This window comes from Pithys albifrons, chromosome 1 (assembly GCF_047495875.1).
Source record: "Pithys albifrons albifrons isolate INPA30051 chromosome 1, PitAlb_v1, whole genome shotgun sequence".
Lineage (NCBI taxonomy): Eukaryota > Metazoa > Chordata > Aves > Passeriformes > Thamnophilidae > Pithys > Pithys albifrons.
Genome location: NC_092458.1, coordinates 92,132,797 through 92,154,767, shown reverse-complemented (window position 1 = coordinate 92,154,767; position 21,971 = coordinate 92,132,797). Strand labels below are relative to the sequence as shown.

The window sequence follows — 21,971 nt, the reverse complement described above, 5'->3', positions numbered from 1 at the left end:
CGGATAGCAGGGAGGCATTGAACTGCCTGGTATGGTCTCCACTGAGACTCGAACTCACAACCTTGTGATCAGAGTCCGGAGTGCTCACCATTACACCACGGGACCACCCTAGAAGTGTATGAATTACTGTGCTTTCTCCTGCTGGATTAAAAAGCAAAACAAGTCACAGATGAAACAGCACTTAATTATTCTTACTCTCAAAATACTTATCAGGCTGCTTCCCCTTCCCTTCCATACACACACACACACACACACACATGCACGTGCTTGCGTGTGTCCTGGGAATCAGATGTTTATGCAAGTATTTACAGGATGTTCCACATCGCCCTGAAATGATAATCAGCATGCCCAGAATCATCTTAATTACTAAGCATTCATCATATGCCCACAGGCTCTTCCTCAGCAGCTTCACGCAGCATCTCTATGAATGAGTCTGCATGTTTTTCCTCCACTGCTAAACATGGCCTATGATCAAGAGCTCGAGCCCTTACATCTGAGCTGCTGCCTTGCCTGGTTATTTATTTATTTCCAGGAAAGAAGAGAGAAGGTTTTAAAGCAGCAGCAGTGCATGAGCAGACACAGAGAGCATCTCAGGGTGAGACTTGGCTGCCTATGACTTTTTGCAGCACGCTGTCCATGCAAGATAGAGAAATGAATGATCCCAGTTTTAAAAAAGCCAGATAAGAGCTTTAAACATGCTGGGTCCATAATCTTGCAACTAACTGTCTCTGTAGAAAAGGCATAAATCAAGAATCTAAGTAACAAGAAGTGTGAAACTATGAAGTTTTGCATTCCATGGTTGTATCCTGGCACACCCAGGTGCTCAGCAGTTACACACTTCCAAAAGAAAAGAAGGACTGCTTGGTTTAACTGAGGCAGTCAGAGAATTCACTGCTGAGGTAAGAAAACAAAGCACTTTCTGAGGCAGCAAAGTGCACCTCCTGTAAGCAACAGCAGCATTCATAGCTCAACACAACTTTTCTGAGGGATCTTCTGGACTGAGGCTGTGGGCATCTGCAAAGATCATGGTCATGCCTTCACTTTCAGTCAGTGCACTTTCTATCAGCTCCTCAGCAAACAATCCCTCATGTAACCTCTGAGGCAATTTCACAGAAATGCTCAGCACAGCTGGAAGAAGGATTCAGGCTCCCCCTCATCATTCTGTAGCTACCATCTCTTAGTATGACAAGATCTGGACTCTGTTCAGACAGCTTCCTTTCCTTACTGCTTTTTTGTGGAGCGTGGGGACCCCAGAACTGAGAGCCAAGGACTGGCAGAACCTATCTCTGCTGTGCTTATCATCACAGGGCAAGAAGTCTCCATTTAAAATACAAATCCTGATGTCATATGTGTCCTGAAACAGACACATAATCAAACAAGCATTTTGATCTGGAACGATGGGGAAGCTCCCCAGAACAGGTTCACTTCTCTATCCAGGCATTTTACACAAACGAGGTATGACTCTTCCTCTCTGTTCATACAGGAAAATTCTAAAATGGCCAGAAAACATTTTGCCAAATCTTCCACATCCCAATTGATTAGCTATTTAAGACCTTTTTTATGAACAGACCTTTGCTGGCACAGGCACTTGGCTGTGCTCCAATAAGGTGTTCCAGCAGCATTTCGGTGCCCAAGCAGCAGGTTGGCTCGAGCTGTTCAAGTTTGATGTTAGTAATGCCAAGACTTAAGGACTGTCTCACATCACTGGAGATGCCTCCAGCCTCAAAAGTCTGCCACCCTTAGCATCACAGCATTTCTATCGCACCGTACCCAGGAGCTGTCAGTACTCTTATCAATGTTATCCTCACAACCCCTGGAGCACTGTGCAAAGGATGATTATGACAACACAGGGCTGTGAAGGCTTAGACCCTCAAGACTTTTTACTATATCTATCTCCTGATTTGGCAGCAGGATTCTGCCTTTTGCCCAGGGGTGCAGGAAGAAGCTGTAGCAGGGCACAAAACTGAGCTCATCTCTCAGGGTTTCCGGCAGATCAGATCACTAACTCCTCTGTTCCGAAGTATTTATTCTGCAGGGAAGGGTATGGCAGTAAAACATACCTTTAAGCCTTGTTAAAAATACATGCCATAAAGACAGCTGTCTTCTCAAGCTAACATTGTCTCCACGGATGATCTCTGGGGGTTGCCTGTGTAAGCAAAACACCCATCAGGGAAAAGGCTTCTCAGGGACCTCTCTGTAGGTGAATGCTTTGTTAAGTGAAGTGCCTCAGGAGAGCACATACCCACTCGATGTGCTGCTGGCTCTGTCTTCCTCCAAATAGCGTACCCTCTCCTTGCTGCTCTGAATATGCTTGTTGAAGTCACAGAAAAATCTGCACATGTATATCATGAGTTTCTTTTAGTTCATCTTTATTAAGCTTGTAAGATCAAATTTTAAATTAGACACACCTTTTTAGCTCACTCAGCTGCTCTGTGTCAGCTGAGCTGTACACGGAGCCTTGGCACTGCACATGGGCACAGTCAGGCACACTTTATGCTTCTGCTAATATCCAGGTTTAAATGCCACTGTCATTCAACCAGCAGTATGGTGACGGCCACCTGCACTGGGCAGCCTTTGCCACATGGTGACACAGTAGCAGGTGTGATGGGAAAACAAAATGAGGATTTTAGGAGGCCTTGACATAAGAAAGGCAAAGCACTGAACCAGTGACTGGTGGTGGGCAGCAGCAAGCCAGAGCAGGTTTTGGAGATGGGGCAGCCAGAGAGCCTTGCAGCCTGCGTGGCAGCCACAGCAAAGCATCCCTGTGCTGCTCAAAACAGATCAGCCCTGCTTTCTGCTGCTGTTGAGACTGCTGGAGGGGAAAATTAGATTTGTCTTTTGTTCAGCCAGCCTCATGGAAAGCCTCGCTCAGTGGCTGGGTGAAAAGCAGAACCTGCTCATGGTGCATGCACTTGGATATTGGCTCAATTGAGAGGGACCCTGAGAGCTGTACCCTCACCTTTCATAGCTGGCTCTGATAGTCCATGCTGGGGTAGAGGCACCCTGTCCCCACCACAGAGACTTCAGCTGCCCTCAACAGGTATCCCTGCTGATCCCTAAACCTGCAAAAGTCTTTCAAAACAGTATTAGTGGAGATAAATAGATAGATAGATAGATAGATAGATAGATAGATAGATTAGTTCCATTATTAGAAGATTCAAGGGTGCAAAACCAAAGTATGTGCATGCACATCAGCCAAATGTTACAGTTTTTATAACTTTCAATAATTAACATATTTGATGACTATACCCAATCCATGGTACCATTTTCTCCTGGTGTCCACCTTCAGAACTCCTCAGAACTGCCCCTTGGAGCCCCTCCAAGGGCTCTGAGCTTACTCTCCTGTTTTGACTACAAGCTATCTCATTGTGTCAGTTGGAGTTCTTGCAGGTGTTCTTCAAAACGGCATGTCCTTGGTAATGTGTATCTAACAGAATTTCAGAAACCTGTGAGAAAATGTTCAATAACTTCTAAATGCCATTTTAAATGTGAGAGACTTAGAAAAACTTATTCAATTTATATAACTCTACAAAAATCTATAAAATACACATTAAAATCCTTAGGCATCACTGCTGTAGTGAAGAAAGCCATAAATGATGGCAGAGATCCTTGAGACCTGAGCTTTGGTAAACCTGGCTCAAGACACATGATGCATGCATGTGCTTCCTTAGGGGACTGCAGAAGTCTCCCAGATATGCCCTACCCTTTTCCCATTTTCATCCCACCAGAGGATATCATGGCATATTCTGATGACAGGCAGCTAAAGAAGGAGGCAGAGTGCCCTCCTTCTTTCCTCACATTAACCATACTGTATTCTGGCTGGTTACCTCAAAGGCAGCTCCTGTAACATTTTCTGTCTGAAAGTCAGTGATGCTGGAGCAGCATTTAAATTTATGTTCCCATAAAAGAGGTTTTCCATAAAGCTTTTTTTTCATAAACCGTGGGACAGATTGGAATCTGACAAGTTCAGCTGTCGCTGGATGAAGGGAAGAGCAGAAGTGACAGGAAATTTTTAGGAGAACTATATTAAACTCCGTGTAGGATTTTGATTTAGTAGTAACAGTAAAATGAAATTTGAGCTGATATTCCATTATCCTGTTTGCAGTGCACTCTAATAGCATCTCCATTCATTAAACAATTTAGCTCCTGTCCCTTAGTGTTGATCTATTTGTTTTGCTCTAGAGCAGGTTCCAACACACAATGAATTTGCCTTCCTGCATACTTATCTGTATAGCAAAAGGAGAATATCTTTCCAGGCTACCAGCATGTTGGATCCTGAAAATGGATCCTCTCAACAGCGTATTATTTCATATGGGTAACCCTCTGCAAACACTTGGTCAGATGTATTTCTTCTCCCATCTTCTGGACTAGTGGAGTGCAATGTGAGCAGATAGGCAACAAAAAAGAGAAAAAAATACAAAAAACTGGGCTAGGAAAGGGTGGGGGCTGAGGAGGGAAACTAATTTTCTATTTCCACCTGACCAGGTCCCAGTGACCCATTACAAGTGCGTGACTTGCCTGGTTTTGCAGAAATCACAGTATGCAGTCTCACTAAACTTGGCTTGAACTGGAAATCTTTTGTTCTTTTTGGCTCTGCCCCCACTTGCAGGGTTGGCTGTACAGCCAGCACACAGGCAACTGTGGAGCATCTGCAGCTACACAAGCAGAGATGCCATGTTCTCCTTGCCCTGTTCCTGAAATTTTCATCCCTTCTGGTTGGAATTTATAATAATGGGCCTGACTCTTTACTGATATTTTCTTAGGACCTTAGGTCCTAGGTGAATACAAAGTGCTATCAAATGCTCTCAAATCCCATTTTACCCCTGCTTTCCGGTAGTATTATAGATAAATCACCCTTCACAGTAAATTCAGCCTGATTTGTCTCCCTTCTGTACTCCCTTCCTATCAGATACTGAAATGCCTCAACCTCCTGCCCTTGTTTCCCAGCCCTTGCAAGACGTGCAGCTTCTTGCAGACAGTCTCTTTCTACACCACCCTTAAGTTACTAAGCAGCTGAGATAAAAGGTTCCCACCTTCATAAATAATCAATGAGGGCCAAATGGCTTGTACTTGCTCAACAAACTCATGCATAAGAAACAGAAATGGAAGAGACAAACACTAACCCTGCAAGAAAATTAACTATCTAACACCAATAAAATTGGAAAGGAGATTCAAATAACAGAGAAGCAAGAGAATAAGAGTAGAAAACAAGGGAGCTGAGCACCCATCAAACATTTCTTTTATCTGCCTATGAAGTGTCAGAAGACTGGTTTAATTTAGCTTATTTGCTCATTACAAAGAAGTTACTAGAGCAGCCTGGTACCTGCCTGCAGGTTGCAACTCCTGGGTGAGACTCAGCCATAGCCCATGCCTCTGACGGGTTTGCCCATGGTCATTTGCTGGCACTGGAGGAATGCAGATGTGCAACCAGCAACAGAGGGGACAGTGAGCCCAGCGTCAGGTGTCCTCTTGCAAACGCAGGGTGTGCACAAAGCAATCACAGCCCAGGCAGCCTTTCTTGAGGGATGCTGTGCAAAGGGCAGTGCAGCTAAATGGGCTGCCCTGCAAACTGAAGTTCTATTAGCCATTGCCACTATGAAGCAGCATGGCTTCAAGCCTCCAGAGTAGATGCCACATATTTTACTCATCCTTTTTCTATGAGGCACCTGTCAAACACAGAGTCCCATCACTATATGTCATGGATGAATCCCTTCTGTTTGATAGGTTCTATGTCTAATAACTCAGCCATGGGGGAGAAGCTCACTAGCCAGAACAGCAGACTCATTGATGTTGGCATATCAATGCTAATTTTCACCATATGGGTATCTGGTCCTTAAAGAAGGTGCTGTGCCTAGAGCCAAAATTGCACAGTAATCACAGATGACAGAGCCATTGGTGAGCGCAAACAGTGTAATTTTGCTGTTTCTCTTGGGGTTATCCACAGACATTGTCAATGAGCAAAAAAACCCCACTTGTGCCTGATTCACCACCAAGTAACCTCTCTCACCAAGCTGTTGCAATCCTTTTAAAGTGAGGCATAATCCACTGAAATGAGTCAGGCCTGGCACAGTTAGCTCAGGAGGTGTCAATAAGGACTTCGAGCAGTTTAGCTCTGGTATGAATCCCTACTGTTTGTAAGCATTGCTGCCACAGTGACAGTTCCAGGCTGTAGACTTCCCACTCCCTAAATTGCTGCACTGCTTTGACTGTCTGAACACACAGGTGCAGGCCTGGCTGTCAAGCTTTGTTCCTCAGTCACAGGTGGCCCTGCAGTAGGCACCAGGTACAGAGGGAGGCACACAGCAGTGAACAGGTTCCCTTGCCATGATATGCACCTCTTCCCACCCTTGACAAGCTTGTATCTCTTAGGGTAGGAGGGTGCAAGACTAAAAAACAACTACATGTCACAGACACAAAGCAGGAGAATGCAACAGCATTGCCAGTGCTTTGGAGAGTTCAGCAATTCATTAATTTAAATTTCCTGACCAACTGAGGAAGGGGAATATTCCCTCTGGTATACAAACAAAACCCATTGTACATAGCCTCTCTCTTTGTGCCCCAAGCCAAAACCTCACCTTAGCCTGGATCAGGCCATCCCAGTTTCTCAGACTGCTGCATGAAGCTGAGCATAACGTCAGGTTTTGGCCACCAGAGTATTGATAAGTTCCTGCTCCTGTTCATCTTCACTGCAGAAAAAAATACTGCAGACAATAATTAGAAAAGGTGGAAGGGAGGGTAGCATCAAAGCAAATTCACCTTTGTGCACTGAATAAATGTTTTCTCAGCCAGTATTTTCATAAGAGGAGGGGACATCACTAAAGGGCATAGAGGGAGAGCTCCCAAAGTACAGACAGTGAGCAAGACAGTGTGCAAGAGTACTGAATTCCTTGGGAAATAAAATTTCATTGCTATGCAGTCAATCTCCTGAGCTTCTCATTGCAATTTTGACCCATTCAGTGCCTCTTGAAATGAGTTTCCATTTGTCTGTCTGGTGCTAATTTTCCCTCATTTGCCACATGGCAGCCATTATTAGAGGCACAAAGTGCCTCCAGTGCCTTTTTTCCCTTTCTTCAGTCACTCTCCTTAATACCTCTTGGTTTGTTAACTCTGCTATCACTCAGTAGCAATCAGCTGCTGTTAGTCTGATCTGGCTGCCTCAGAATGCCTCATCCCTCTGCTGCCCAATAGCACATCTCTGCCTGGGGTATTTCTCTGGGGCAGGGTCCATGAAGGTGCTTTAGAGCAATTGAAAACCATTATCTGCAAGTGTTATAGCCCCTTCTCAGAGATGTTTGATGTCTTTATTTATTTCCATTTCAGTTAGCTAATGAAGATAACAAGAGCAGAGAAAGAAGACACTGGAAGGCATAGAAAAGACCTTCTGGGATTGTGGTCCTTGCCTTCACACTGATTCAGGGTTTGCTTGGAGTTAGAAGCTGGCTCTCAGCTGCTGGCTCCTTACAAAGAGGTGCTGAATTGTGCCCCCCCAGGAAGTGAATTCATCTCTGCAGCCAGCAGCACAAGTCCCCATGTCTTCTCCACAGCTCTATGGTCCCCAAGCATACCAAGAAGTGCATTCTCCATAAGAGATGCCCCACTACATCATCCTCAAGTAGACAGCAGCCCAAGGCCACGCTCGCACACACGTTCCTCCTGCAGCTGCTCACTGCCAGATCACTTGGCAGTAAAAGGCCTGACTGGGCTCCAGCATATGATCTGTCCTGCTAATAGAGCACACACAACAGCTTATGCTGACGGGTACCAGGGCCATGTCAGCTGCAGCCCCATCCTGCAGCGTGGGAGGCTTACCCTGATGCCTGTCAGCAGCTCTACTGTGCCAACAGCTGCTCAGAAAAGCCTTGCAGAAGAGCACTGCAGCACTACCAGCAAGAGCAGCTTGCTTCAAGTGTGGCACTGTGTTCATCCCTGCCATGTACTGTGGGTGGAAACAGCAGCACTGGTCCTGGCTTTGCCTCAGCCACAGCGAAAGAGGCCACGTGGTGTGTTGAGGTACCAGGGATGCAGCTGAGGCTGGCACCAGCAGCTGCTTCCAGCAATGAACCTCTGGACACCTTCTCTTCTGTGCTATGTAGAAGAGCTTTGTTCACTGGCAGGGGGCTGTGCTGAAGGTATGCAAGGTTATTTGATGGAAGGCATATCTCAGGTAGGGTAAAATATCCTTCACAGAAAGGTGTGATGAGCCCACCCCCTCCTTCAAAAGACAGACTATGAAAACACAAGCACTGTTGCTGGGAAGGGAGGGGTCTTGGCTCTGTTATGCAAGCCAGTAAAAGCAGCTAGTGAGATGATCTGGGAGAGTTTTCCATGACTGGAAATTCTCAGTCCACTCTATAAATGGGTGATGGACCAACAGGCAGGCAAGACAGCCTTTATTTGAGCAGACTCCCCAAACCACATTTCAGAGAGGATGTACAGTCTTAGTTCAAGTGCCTGTTTTCTATTACTTGTGTCAAATGAAGTCACTTCAAGTGAACAGTGTGTATCTGAGACAGAGCTTCTCTGGTAATGATGGTTGTGCCACCCTTATATCCAGATACTCAGCAGTCTCTTTGTATGACTTGGCTTATGCTGTTACTTGCAACAGACTCTGGCACCTCTAGGAGTTCTTTGTGTGCTACACAGGTGGAGACAGTCAGACCCCTCAAACAGGATCTCCTGCTTCTCTCTCTGCTATGATCCCTAAGTGTTTCCTCTGTCCCTGCATGACATTGAGAGAACAAGGGTTTGTAGATGACATATGGCTGGGTCAGAGGGGATGAAGGGAACCCAGGTGATGTCAGAGCTTCTACCCATGGCCATTTCAGTGTGCTCACTTGCCACATGCTCACTTGCCCAGGGAATGGGAAGGGATGCAAAGAGTACCCCTGCAGACTCTTTTGTGCAAGATCCCTGCATTCCATGCTGCCATATCCATTGGCCTGAAAGCAAAATAACTTCTCTCATAATGGCATGCATATTTGGGTCCTCCCTCTACCATTTGCCTATGGTGGGGATTAGACGAATTTTCCCCATAAAAATTTTGATGCTAGACAAAGTCCATGGCTTCAGTGCCAGGAGGGAAATTTAGGAATATCAGGGCAAAAATATAACCAGACTTCAAGTAATCTAGTGGAAACAAGCCTGCACAACTATTAGAGTGATATGTGATCGTGTTGGGTGGAATGCAGGGCCAGGGCTGGAAGACAGGTGCACTGTGAGGGACTGAAATTCTGCTGGATTCCTGTACTTGTGGCAAGTCTCTTGAGTCTCCCTACTGACCCTCCCTCTGTGTGGGATTCTCAAGGGGCTCAGATCGTGGAGTGATTTCTCCATCTGGAAGGACTGCATTGTAAGGTAAAGAAACAGCCTTAGAGGCTGGGCTTCAGGAGATAGAAAAGTCAGATCCATATACTGAGCTTGAAGAAGAAGATGGGACCATCCACTTCTGCCAATGACTTCCACAAACTCTCCCATTTCTACCACTGCAGCCTGTAACCACAGGTGTCAGGGACTGTAACCCTCAAGTCCCAGGCAAAAAGATGGATAAGAAAATCAGCACTCAAAGATGAGCAAGCAGCAGATCAATGCCAAAGTGTGATCTCCAAACCAAGCCCAAAGGGTGTCTTGCTGCCCTCCAGCTCTGTAACAATTTTGCAGTAGCTTTCATTTGGCAGAGTAGTGTTATTCCTGGTCAGTGTTTTTCATTATTTGTAATATTTTAAAAGACCTTAAATCAGATTTATCACCAAGGTTATTGGAATGTATGACAGCTCTATTATGCATTTCAATTAGCACCTTCCTCTCTGTGATAATGGTTCAAACATTCAGTCCTCGAATTTCCTGGTCATTGCACCACTTTCAACATAAACTGGAAAGGCAGCACTTTTGAAGAGAAAGCAGTAAATATTCTACAAACCATACACTATGAAAGTATTACTCTCTAGAAACCATTTTGTAAGACTCATACTTTCCAAAATGTTTTCAAGTTTTTATAGACACTGCACCTGCCATGTGTGGACAGAGTTCGTAACACAGATGACAGACCAATAACAAGGTGTTGGGTACAGGTATTTTTCTGGAAGTCATTGCAATTTCTGGGTCTCAGAGGTATCCCATGTCACAACCATTGAAAAATGCCCCCAGTGCTTGTGGGTTGCTTGGGTCTGTATTTTGAGATAGGTTGTGACATTTCCATCCTGATTTATATTTGCTTGACCAACTTTGTCTCCCTTTATGCCCAGGTGACCTGCCTGGTGGGTGAGGGAAGGGCTGTGGATGTTTTCTACCTGGACTTCAGTAAAGCCTTCAATACTGTCCCCCACAACAGTTTCCTGGAAAAGCTGGAAGCCCCTGACTTGGACAGGAGCACTCTCTGCTGGGTTAGGAACTGGCTAGATAGCCTGACCCGCAGAATGGTGGTGAATGTGCCACGTCCAGTTGTCACCTGGTCACCAGTGACATTCCCCAGGGCTCAGTACTGGGCCTAGTTCTTTTTAACATCTTTATCAACGATCTGCAAGAGGGGATTGAGTGCACCCTGAGTAAGTTTGCAGACAGCAGTAAGGGTGGCAGGGTTGATCTACTGGAGGGTAGGAAGGGTCTGCAGAGGGACAGGCTGGATTGCTGGGCTCATACTCCAACAGTATGAGAGAGACTCAGTAAGGCAAAGTGCTGAGTGCTACACTTAGTGCTACAGGCCTGGGGAAGAGTGGCTGGAAAGTTGTCTGGCAGAAAAGGACCTGGAGGTGCTGGTTGACAGTGGCTGAACATGAGTCAGCAGTGTGCCTAGGTGCTAAAAAGGTCACTGACATCCTGGCCTGGATCAGCAATAGTGTGGCCAGCAGGACTAGGGCAGTGATTGTCCCCCTGTACTTGGTGGTGGTGAGGCTACACCTTGCATGCCACCTTGCATCCTGTGTTCGGTTTTGGGCCCCTCACTACAAGAAGGACATTGATGTGCTGGAGTGTGTCCAGAGAAGGGAAACAAGGCTGGTGAAGGGTCTAGAGGTGAGTCATTCAAGGAACAGATGAGGGAGCTTGGGGTGTTTAGCCTGGAAAAAAGAAGGCTGATGAGAGACCTTATCACCTTCTAGAACTACCTGAAAGTAGATTGTAGCCAGATCAGGATCGGCCTCTTCTCTCAGGCAACCAGTGACAGGACAAGAGGGTATAGCCTCAAGCTGTGCCAGGAGAGATTCATGTTGGACATCAGAAAGCATTTTTTTCATTGAAAGGGTGGTTAAGCATTTGAACAGGCTGCCCTGGGAGGTGGTGGAGTCACCATTCTGGAAGTATTTAGGAAGCGACTTGACGTGGCACATAGTGCTATGGTTTAGTTGACATGGTGGTATTTGGTCAAAGGTTGGACTTGGTCTTGAAGGTCTTTTCCAACCTTAATGATTCTGTGCTTCTCTGATAACTCAACCTGAATTGTTACAGTTTGAGAAATTTTATGAAAAAATTCCTTATTTCACATCCCAAGTACCAAAAGAAGTCGTGTCTAAGACAAATATGCTGCCTTGTGATTCCAGGTGCTGGTGAGCAAAAGTGACAAGTCCTGTCAGTCTTAAAATGCCAACCAATGCACAGCTGTGGAACATTTGATCTGGTTTTATCCATTAAAGTTTATCTCTACACAGCCCTTTTCCCATTCTGACAATGCCTTCTTGGCTGAATTGCAAGATATTTTCCTGTGGCTTTTGAGCACCGTAACCCCTCACTAATACCCAATTGCAATTTAGATGCACTTGGACACAGTCCTCCAGTGAGAAAATATGAAGAACACAGTCCTCAGAACATCTCATAGCTTTTCTTACTCTTCTGGAAGTTTTGAGTTATGGTAAGTGCTAAGAATTTATATCCTCATTTACTGGTAGGTCTGCATCACCACTAATAATTTCCTATTTACCTTTTTCAGTGAGAATGGGGTACATCTAATAACCGTAGTTACAGATACAAAAAACTCTTCATGGTAGTAAAAGTGGGAATTAATGTTAATGAGTCTCCTGTTAGCAAGCAATACTGTTGGTATTATTCTCACGCCTCACCAAATGCAAAGCTTCAGTTTGTTAAGCAGATGCCAGTGTTAACAGCCAAATTCTCTTCCCATGGATAAGTTAGTGTTAGTTAAATGTACCATTAAAAATAACCATTCAAAATGTTAATGAAAAGAGAGGTTGTACTTGCCAGGGTTTGTCTTGTCTTCTTTTTAGCCTCACCTTTAAGGTGGTGGAGATAAAACGGCAAAAACAGCTTTTCCAGGTGTGTTCAGAACCCTGGTAGTGCTGTTGTCATTCACGTACAGCATCACAAATCTGGCCTTTTTCTCTCTGCAATCAGCCAATAAAGCTCAGTACTGACTTTAATATCCATATAGCACAGTGATACTCCTCCCTCCCTGGGACTCTTCCCAGAAGCTTTGCCTGTGTTCCTTCCTGCTCCACTCCCTGACTCTCCCAAAACCACGGAAGACAATGATGGGGATGGAGGAGAGTTCATAACCCACTGCTTCTCTTCCATCTCAAAGGTGTGGTAAATGCTATTCATGTTCATGTTCACCATCCTGCTTGCACCTGGTGCTCAGTGATGTACCTCTGCTTAGCCCACTGTTTGCACTGAACTTCTGACACTTGGGGTTTATTTAATTTCATGCAACTTAAGAAACAAGTCTGTACTCTACTGAAAACCAGGCTTTTGTTGTCTGATATGTTATGTTCTAGAAACAAAATTAGATAAAAATGTTCATAGAATATACCCTCTTTTGTGTGTAGGCCTTGAGTCTTTGCCCCAGTGAACTGTAAAGAGGCAACAGAGGAGAAGGTGGAAGGCGACACAGAGGCAGTGAAGGTACCACACAGGTGCTGGGCAGAGCAGACCCAGAAATAAGAAGCCTGGTTTTCCACGCTTCAGCAGTGTGTGAGGACAAGACCACCTCCCTCTCAGAGATGCAGCCAGGCTCTCCTTCAGCCCAAGCTGAGCCCAGCCATGTACAACCTCATGCTACTCCTCTGGTATTGGGTGCAGACAGCCTGTTACCCACAGGGCTTCAACCCTGGGCTGCCCCAGCTCTGTCACACTGCTGCCCTGTGTCCCCAGGGTTCACCAGAAAATACAGGTTCTCCCACTGGATCAAGGACAGTAACACATGGCACATTCAGAGAGACCCCACCATTGGAGTGATTTTGGCTGTAAATGACTTGTGTTCTCCAACCCTCACATTTAAAAAGCCTAGGTACTCCTTTCTCCTTTCACCAGGTTCTCTGGATCCCACTTCATGAGTTTTTGATCCCATTTGGCCATGTTTCCTTGTAAACTTGCCCAGGCTATTCTGCTGTCCCTTCCTTCCTGCTCCCTTTCTTCTAACCTCTTCCTTTCATGGCTGCTTCTGCCCATGGTCCAAGACTCCTGCTTCTCTTCCCCTTGTCCTGTCTGGCCTCACTTCAAGCCTCAGGCCCTCTCCATTGCCCTATCTCCCCATTCCCTCCTTGACATAAAACCCCTCTATCTGCACACACACATAAAATCATGCTACATAATAAAAAAAAATGGTTTATTTGCAAGAGCTTCAGGGCTGGGCACTGCAGTTTCATCCATTACACCTCACCTTCTAGCAGCTCCAATTCACACATATTTACATCCACCCTGCTCCCTTCATCCCCAGGCAGTGCACTGCAGGGCCCAGTCTGTTTGGGGTGACCTCAGTCCCAAGGCAGGACCTCATTCTCCTGCCTTGTTTGCAGCCCTGTACCACCTTGCCCCTCCAAGAAAGGTGAAGGGAAGGACAGCTTAACCCATATTCCCCATGTGGGCTGGGAAGTCATCACTAGCCATGATCAGAGAGGAGACAAGCCAGAATATGCAAGGAAGGGAGGGGAAATGAAGAAACATTACCTCCTTTTTATGTTTATTTAATTTTTGTATTTTTTTGTATTTTTTTAAGATCACAGAAGAGCAGAGCATTCATACATGTAAAGAAACAGAAACGAGATAACAGAAGTTAAATACATTGAGAAAGGAAAAAATAAAAAGCTTCTTTTTTTTCCATCACTGGGTTTTGTTCATTCGTTTGTTGGGTTGTTTAGTTTTTTGATTGGTTCTTTTACACACACACTTGCGCTTTTAAAATTTTCTTTCACAGAGCTAGTTTCAAAACCAAACCAATGGCAAAAAATTAAATGGCCGTTTTCTCGTTTCGTTAAAGAGAATTTCAGCTCATGTCTACAGTGCTGGGGAAAAATATATATAAAGATATAGATATATATATATATTTATATGTATATAACACTGTTAATGAGGAGAGTTCTAACCACCCCACCATGTAGCAAGAAGGGACTGGCCTTCATTCTCAAGGTCTAGAGGATGAATCTTGGCTCCAGCTGGGAAAGTTGAATGACTCTGGGAGGTGTGACGGTGGCACCGAGGAGGCAGGTTCCTGTTCTTTGCCCCCTCCTCCCTTTCCAGGCACACGTGTGCTCCTACATGCACAGGTGCAGGCACGCACACACTTTCTTCTGGTTTCCTCAGGAGGACAGCAGTAGCTGTGTGGGTTACAGACAGGAACAAGTGGATGAGTGCCTGTCTGGCTGCGTGTTGTGATGGAGAGTGTGGGAAAGGAGAGCACCTGTATGGTAGCCACAAGTACTACTGTGGCATGTGTGCGATGGGGCTCACAGGGGTGTGCGTATGTGCCTGTGCATGACCAAATGGGGAGCAAATGTCGTAATTCTGGAGAAGGACAGCCCTGCTTGGGAGGTGCTCCCCTCCCTGCTTGGCTCCTAGGTAGTCCTTGCTCCGTGTCTCCATTCATGGCCCCTATGTTATGTACAGAAACATCCATATGCCTTTTCTGAGGACAAGGCTGGAGTCACCGCAGTGTCACACTGCATCACTCATGATGCCCATTGCAGCCCAGTGAGCATGCCCTAGGAAGCCAGGAGGGAGCTCCTGATGCACCATGAGCACAGACAGGGAAGGAAGGGCCTGCCCTATGTGGGAATGGCCCTTCTGCAATGCAGTCTCTGCCCCTTCTCCAGTCATGCTGCCCAAGTAGTCCTACTGCTCATGCAGCCCCACCACCTGTGCTGCAGTCATGTCCTCCTGACTGTCACTGTTCCTTCCTCCTCCACTGCCTGGGCACTTCTGCAAGGCTTGCAGGGCAGTACGAGTTGCTGTGACACCAATTAACTTAAGCCTGAAGCAAGTGAAGGACACTTTGCTTCCCACCTGGCTGGTCTAATTAGGAGAGCTGACCCCTGTTTCACAAGCCCTGCCTTGCCAGGTCTCCTTGCCTCACACACATCCCCCCAAGCCACAGAGGCACAGAGGACCATACCAACATATCCTAACCAAGATGAGTTCTGCTTTCCTGTAACAGTTAGTGAACCAACAAGCAAACACAATATATTACCCTAATGGGAACCAACCACCAGGCAAAATTTTGGGGGGCTGTGGGAGCTGTCGAATCATCATTCTAGCAAGTTACATGAAGGAAAAGTGAAAGAGGTTTTAATGGTGTGACACAGCTCTTTGTCAGCAGGAGTCATGCAGTCAAAAAAAAATCCTCTTCTAGGCATCCCACTGGAAATGAAGCCACTCTAAGAATAATGTTGAGAGGCCATGGTCTCCTCACTGGTGAACCTGAGAGTTCTGTGCATGGACGATGGACAGCACTATTCCCTACCCTTTTTCACCAGCACCACATCTTGGAAATTACCATTCAGTTTCTCCATCACTTCCCTGCCTGAATTTTTGCTCTTCCCATAGAACAGTTTGTTCCTGGCATCCCTAACTCCAGAAGCTTTGTGTACTTGAGTCAGAGAAGTTGTAAGATTGTGCACCATCAGGAGAGGGAGAGAGAGAGAGAGAGAGAGAAACAACTGCTCACCCCCCTAGAACCTCCTCTGTAGGACTGTTTTGGTTAGCCATCCTTGATGTCACTTGCTACGTCACATCAAGCACCATGATGATTTGGGCTGCAGGTCAGTGTGCTTGGAGAAGAGGAAGCAAAGGTGTGAGAGGGGTTGGGAGGAAAAGAGCTGTTTCCCTGTGCCCATAGATCCCCTCATCAGGGATGGGTGAAGCAATGAAACACTGCACAAAGACTGAGCTGGAACATCGCCCTGTGGTGGGGCTGTGAAGGACTCTAACATAACTCCTCTGACTTCCCAGATCTTCTTCCTCAAATGCTGTTGAATCATCGGGACTCACTGTTGCTCCCACAGATTCCTTCCTGATGTGTAGCTTCCACTCAGCCTGGAGACCATGTGGCTGTTGATGGTGACTTTGTCCACGCTGTGTGCTTGGACTTTCAAAATGGGGTTGCTTAGACAGGTGGCCTGGGGGCATGGTCTGGATGCACCTGGAGCTAAGAAGTTAGCTGGTGGGGCTAGGATATACTTTGACCAAGAGTGGGGCAAGCAGCAGTACACAAGAGATCTGCCCAAGTGGTGAACAGTCAGTGGCGTGAGAAAGATGTGCAGACAAACACTAACTCTTGACACAATGCATGTCACCAATGAAATCTTCATGAATGGCACGTTAACATGCACTCGGTGCTACCATGGGGCGATACAACTTCACTGGTGAAGAAAGCAGGTGGAGGGGAGGAGGAGGGTGCATCACTGAGCAACATGTCCCCAAGCTACAGGGCTGCAAACAAACAAAAATGAACACAACTGCCAAGATACAGGTGTAGGCTGGAGCATCCCATGTTGCCCTTCCCAGCCATTCAGAAACAGGCATTTGCTTCGTTTTCCATCTGACCAGGCACACACTCCAAGCTACATGCTACAATCATGCATGGAGTTCATGTGGCTCGGGGTGGCTGCATTTCCCCTGTCCAGTTCCTTTCAGAAAAACTTGCCTTTACCATTCCTCTTGGGTCATCAAAAAAGGGCTAGAAATCTGCTAGCAAGTATGGGGCCATATATTAAATCTAAGTTTTTGTTCCTCTGCTCGGACATTACCAGACATCTCATGTAACTCTTGTAATATTTACAAACCAGTTGAAGAAATACAATTTTTTCTTTTTTTTTCCGTTTTGTTCATTACTTTTTGTAACACTAAATGTTAAATCTCCATCAATCAAACACAATACACTGACAAGCTCAAGGAACTGGTGTCCCATTCCAAACTCCCATCTTCCCTGGTCCTCAACCAGCTGAAAGGCAGCAGGAAGTAAAAGCCCAGCTTTTTGGGAGGGGATGGGAAAGACAGCAACATGAAAGCAGAGAAGAGATGAGAAGGAGAAACAGTTTCAGAGAAAAGGGCCTGAGACATGAGAAAACCCTTTGCAACATCTCTGTCAGAAGGTGGTGGGGAGAAAGGGAATGGGAAAAAGCATTTGACCTTGCTTTTGTTTCCTATCTTCATCTGGGCTTGCCTCTCAACAGATACTTTGAGTGATCTTTGCCTGAGTTTTGAAGAGATGGGGGGATGTTTATAGCATCCTGTGATGCACACTGAAGCTCACAGGATTAGATTCTTGGAGTAAAACAAGCTCCAGCCTACCCATGATACCCCTAGCCCTGCTAGCAATAGACATTGTCAGAAGTGGGGTTCCCAGCCTGCTGCAGACAACAGGCACACTTGTTATTGGTGGCTTGTCTCAGACAGGTCTGCAATTAATTGGCTTTAACCCTGTTTCGTGGCCATGCAAGAGAGGAAAAGATCTGCTCAGGGCCTGCAGGAAAGATGAGATCTCAGCACTGTGGTTATGTCCATTTCCCCTAGCTAATAGGTAGGTGACTTAAAAAAATGGATGTTCTGCTTTTAGTGAGATATTTCCCTTTAACCATAAGCTTTGACATCTAAAAAAACATCCCCTCAAAACTACTTCAAACCAAAACAGATGTGAGATAATGAGGTGTCAGGACTTGAGAACTACCAACACACCATAGAGCTCTGATGTGTGTGATGCCAGTGCCTGACACCACAGGGAAAAAAAAAACACATGCAGAGGACAACACATGGGACAGACACTACAACAGCAACCAGGCTGACATCAAAGAACATAAAGCAGACCTGACCCAGCACTTAGGAACAGCTTGTGACAGCAATACACTGCAGGCTGGCCACCTTTCACAGCAAGCCTGAGACAATAATTCCAGGAATAGGTACAGGCCCAAGAATGTGCAGTGTGGTGGTTTCCCTCATGACAGTGTTGGAAAGATGTAGATCCCAGACCTGACTTCTGGAACAAGCATTAGCTCATGGCTCCACCAGGGGAAAGAGGAGCCCTGTTGCAGCAAGAAATCTGGATATAAGACACTGACCCTCCTTAAGGGCAGGCATGAGAACTGGGATGTCTGAATGCTCTGAAAGATAAAGGACATTTTTTTCCCTGGGCCACCACACCCCAGTCTCCACAGAAGACTCCATGTCCCACCGATGACTACCCTGCCTTGGGAGAGGGGAGCCAACCCTGGATGCCTTGGTTGGATTTCAAGCACCAGTTGCCCAGCCCTCCCCTCTTGCACCAAAGCACAAACACCCCCAGGTATGGCTTTGGGGTCTGGAGGAGCACCACTTATCATCATCCAATCCCACAGCAGCTCTATAGCAACTCTTGCCATGCCCAAACTTCAGCCTCTCCTATTTCCTCACTCATCCTAGTTGCCTGTGAGGAGCCCTTGCCTGCCTGCCTAATTGCGTGACTGCTGTTGCCTGAAACAGCTGAGCTCAGCAGTGAGGAGCCAGGGTGGCAGTGCCTCAGTGCAAGGCAAAAGTGTCATGCTGAGCAGCAGGGAGAAGCCTCATGGGATTGTGCCCCACCCACACAAAGGTAGGGATGGGCTTGCAGGCAGCAATTTCCCACTTTCCTTTCTGACAAGGGACCACCTCGAGGGTATCCCTCCTGCACACCAGAGAGCAGCAAGGCCAAGCTGTTTCCCCCTTGCTTTCAAGAGTGTGTGAGCATGGCTGGCCAGCATGCTGCTACTGTGCCAGTTTGCAGGGAAAAGACAGAAATGCAAGCTGGCCTGTGTTTGAAAGGTCAGTGGTGCAGAGCACCTTTAAAATACTGTACTATCATGAGATGGTCACTTGATGCATGCGGGCTAACTCAAGTTCTTCCTGTACATCCCTCTCCCCAGAAAAGCAAGTGGCTACCTGATAAACCCCGTGTTTTATCATCCTTGCTGCTGGTGGATACTAGGGTTCATGACCAGCAAGGAGATACAGGAGTCTTCTCTCCACTATCCCTGCCCACACACATGCACTGGAGTGTGTGACAGCTGGCTTGCCCTCTCCTCCTGCAGCAGACCTTGTGCTGGTGTGGCAGCTTCCAGCCACCATCCAGCATTTTCTCAGTCCTCTTTCTCACAGCCTGTTCTCTCCTTCTCCTCACTTGGGAGCCACAAAGCTCTCCTGTTGGCACCTCTGCATGTGGCTCTGCCATGGGAAGTGGGATGGCAAGTGACAGTGCTCTCCAGCAAGACCAGCACCCTTGAGATGAGAAAAAATAAGAGCAAGGGGAATTGTGCTGCCCACTTTTTTGCTGAACCACTTTAAGCTCCTTCTTTACAAACCCAGGAATTTGGACCTGACATTTGTTTTGCTTCTTCCATTCACAGGTCCTGGACATTTTCTGAACCAATGTGTTTCAAATGTAGAATCTACAATGAGTTTTGTAGTAGCAGTGGTGTACAGCACACAAACATGCACACACACACTCACCCTTACACAGCCTACATTTCCTTTTATACCAGGAAGGACAGTAAGAACAAAACCAACAAAACAACAAAAAAGGGTATTGGCTCTTTTTTGCATGATTACCAAAATGCTTAGAAATGACCAGACTGTGGTTTTCATGTCAAGGCATTGCTCCTATGTACACACTATACTTAAAAGGAATGGCTGTTAGGTGATGTCCAAGGTCTTATCACTCACATCCCAGCGGCCCAGCCTCCCATTCCCAGGAGGAATGGGTGGCTGCTTCAGTCCATAGTGCTGTAGGCCAGTCCTGGTTTCTTCTGCTTGTTTGGACAATTGCACATAAGTGCACACCCCCATGCACGTGTGCAAGCACTCATGCGTTGCAGGGGCTGCTATGCTGGTACTTAGAGGCTGAGAGCCAGACAGGTTGCAGGTGAGAGAGAAAAACAGGCTAGACAAGGGTGCAGACTGACTTTTGCAAGCAAGGTGGCCAGAAGTCAAAAAGCCAGTGAGGAAGCCAAAGAGAGGACACCATGGGAATCTGTGTTGCAACTGCCCCTCTCTCCTCACCCCTCTTCTTTGCCTGAGTGATCTCTCTGCATCTTGTCTCCCACTTACAAGGCAGGACATTATCTACAGCAGGATGAGCATGGACTGTTTGTTTTGCATGCTTAGAGAGAGGAAGAGAAAGAGGGAAAGAGTGAAGACGGAGCGAGAGCCACACATGCATGCACACACGCACACAGGCATACACAGGAGAAAGAGAAAGACACCGGGTGGAATTGAGGGGGGAGAGGAAGAGGCTTTAAAAAAAAAGAAAAGTAGGCTTTCAGTAGAGTTAACACAGATTTAGTTCAGGCCAGCGAGGGTGATGTTGCATGAAGAAGACAACAGGAATAAAGGTGTTTAGCAAGGGCTGGGTGCACATGAACGCAGGGTGAAGAGAGGAAAGGGTTCTTCACAGGACACCAGTGTGCAGAGAGCTTCAGGTGACTGGCTCTGGTTTGTGGCTTTTTGTGGCTTTTTTTTCTCTTTTTTTTTCCTTTTCTCCTTTTTTTTTATTTTTTTATTTGTTTTCAAAAGTATGAATTGACTGAGCATTAGCTCACAAAAATGACCCAGGGCATCCAAAAAGTTAAATGGCTATAGACACCGAAGCAAAGACCTCTTTCTGCAAAAGAAAGAAAGAGGAGGAAGGAAGGAAGGTGAGGGAGTATGGAGAAGAGGAAGGAGGAGAGAAAAGAAAAGGGATCTTCTGTTTGATTGGCTTTGTGGGTTTTGTTAGATTGTTTACATTGCAGCATCCTCCGGCGACATGATCCTTGCTGGTGCCCCATTCTCTCCCTCACTTCGTGTTGTCTCCTAGACAGTCAGTGACTTGACAGCCGGCTTTTCAGGTTTTGGATTAAATGTTGCTGAGTCTTCTTTGCTGTAATTTTTCCTCTCCCCCCTCTTTGCTCCTGAACACACAAAAGTTGTGAAAGAAACAGTCATCTCTCTCTCTCCCCCCCCTCTTTTTTTCTCTCTCCCCTCTCTTCGCTCTGTCTCCTGTATAACGCAGATTTGTTTTGTGTGTTGTTGTTGTCGTCGTGTTGGTTTTTTAATTATTATTAATATTATTATTTTTAATTCTCTTTTGTATTAACATTTGCTGAGTAGGCAGAGCAGGGACGCTGCCAGCAGCCACAGTGGGACGGCCAAACTCATGGAGCCGTTGTCTACTCTCCCTGTGCCGGGTCCTGCAGGGTGCGAGAAGGGAGAGAAAAGAACACAAAATTACACATGGCTGGGTGAGACAAGGGGTAACACAGCAACACAGGGCTTTGATCCCAGGCTGCTCCTGCAGCAGTGGGTTGGGGCTGCTGGGCACAGCCACCTTCCCAATTCAGTGAGCCTCCCTCCAGCCCAGCTGCAGGCTGCTGCCTGGAAGCTCCTCAGCATCCTCCTTCCCTCTGCCCAACACTCTAAAGGCATGTGGTTTTCCCTGAACAACACCCAGGATGGAGGAAGAAGGAAGGCTCAACCCCAGCTGCTGACCACAGCCCATCCCTTGCTGTGCCTCCAGCTGGGAGCTTTTGGCTTTCTGGAAGAGGAGCATGGTTCACACCTTGGCAGGCACAGCCTCTGGTCATCAGCCCCATACCTGACCCCTCCGTCACCTTCCCAGGGGTGGCCCTGAGATGCCAGGACTTGTAATTCTGCGCAGTGGCCAATGCCTATCTGAGCCAGACACCAGCTCTGCGGGAGCTGATTCATCACAGTAAGCTGATCAATAAAACATGGGCCCAACAAGGGGACGTCTCCCCTCCCTTGCATGG

At 46.6% G+C, this 21,971-nt stretch overlaps 1 protein-coding gene across 2 annotated transcripts in view; it reads right to left on the bottom strand.

The window, feature by feature from the left end:
- Nucleotides 1-13,856: 13,856 nt before the first annotated feature.
- LSAMP (limbic system associated membrane protein) overlaps nucleotides 13,857-21,971 on the bottom strand; it is a 323,673-nt gene continuing 315,558 nt past the window's right edge. For both annotated transcript variants that reach the window (XM_071560498.1, XM_071560491.1), the window contains one exon: nucleotides 13,857-21,392. In XM_071560498.1, coding sequence (XP_071416599.1) covers nucleotides 21,295-21,392 — 98 coding nt within the window. In that variant the 3' untranslated portion in view covers nucleotides 13,857-21,294. The remainder of the gene's footprint in view (nucleotides 21,393-21,971) is intronic.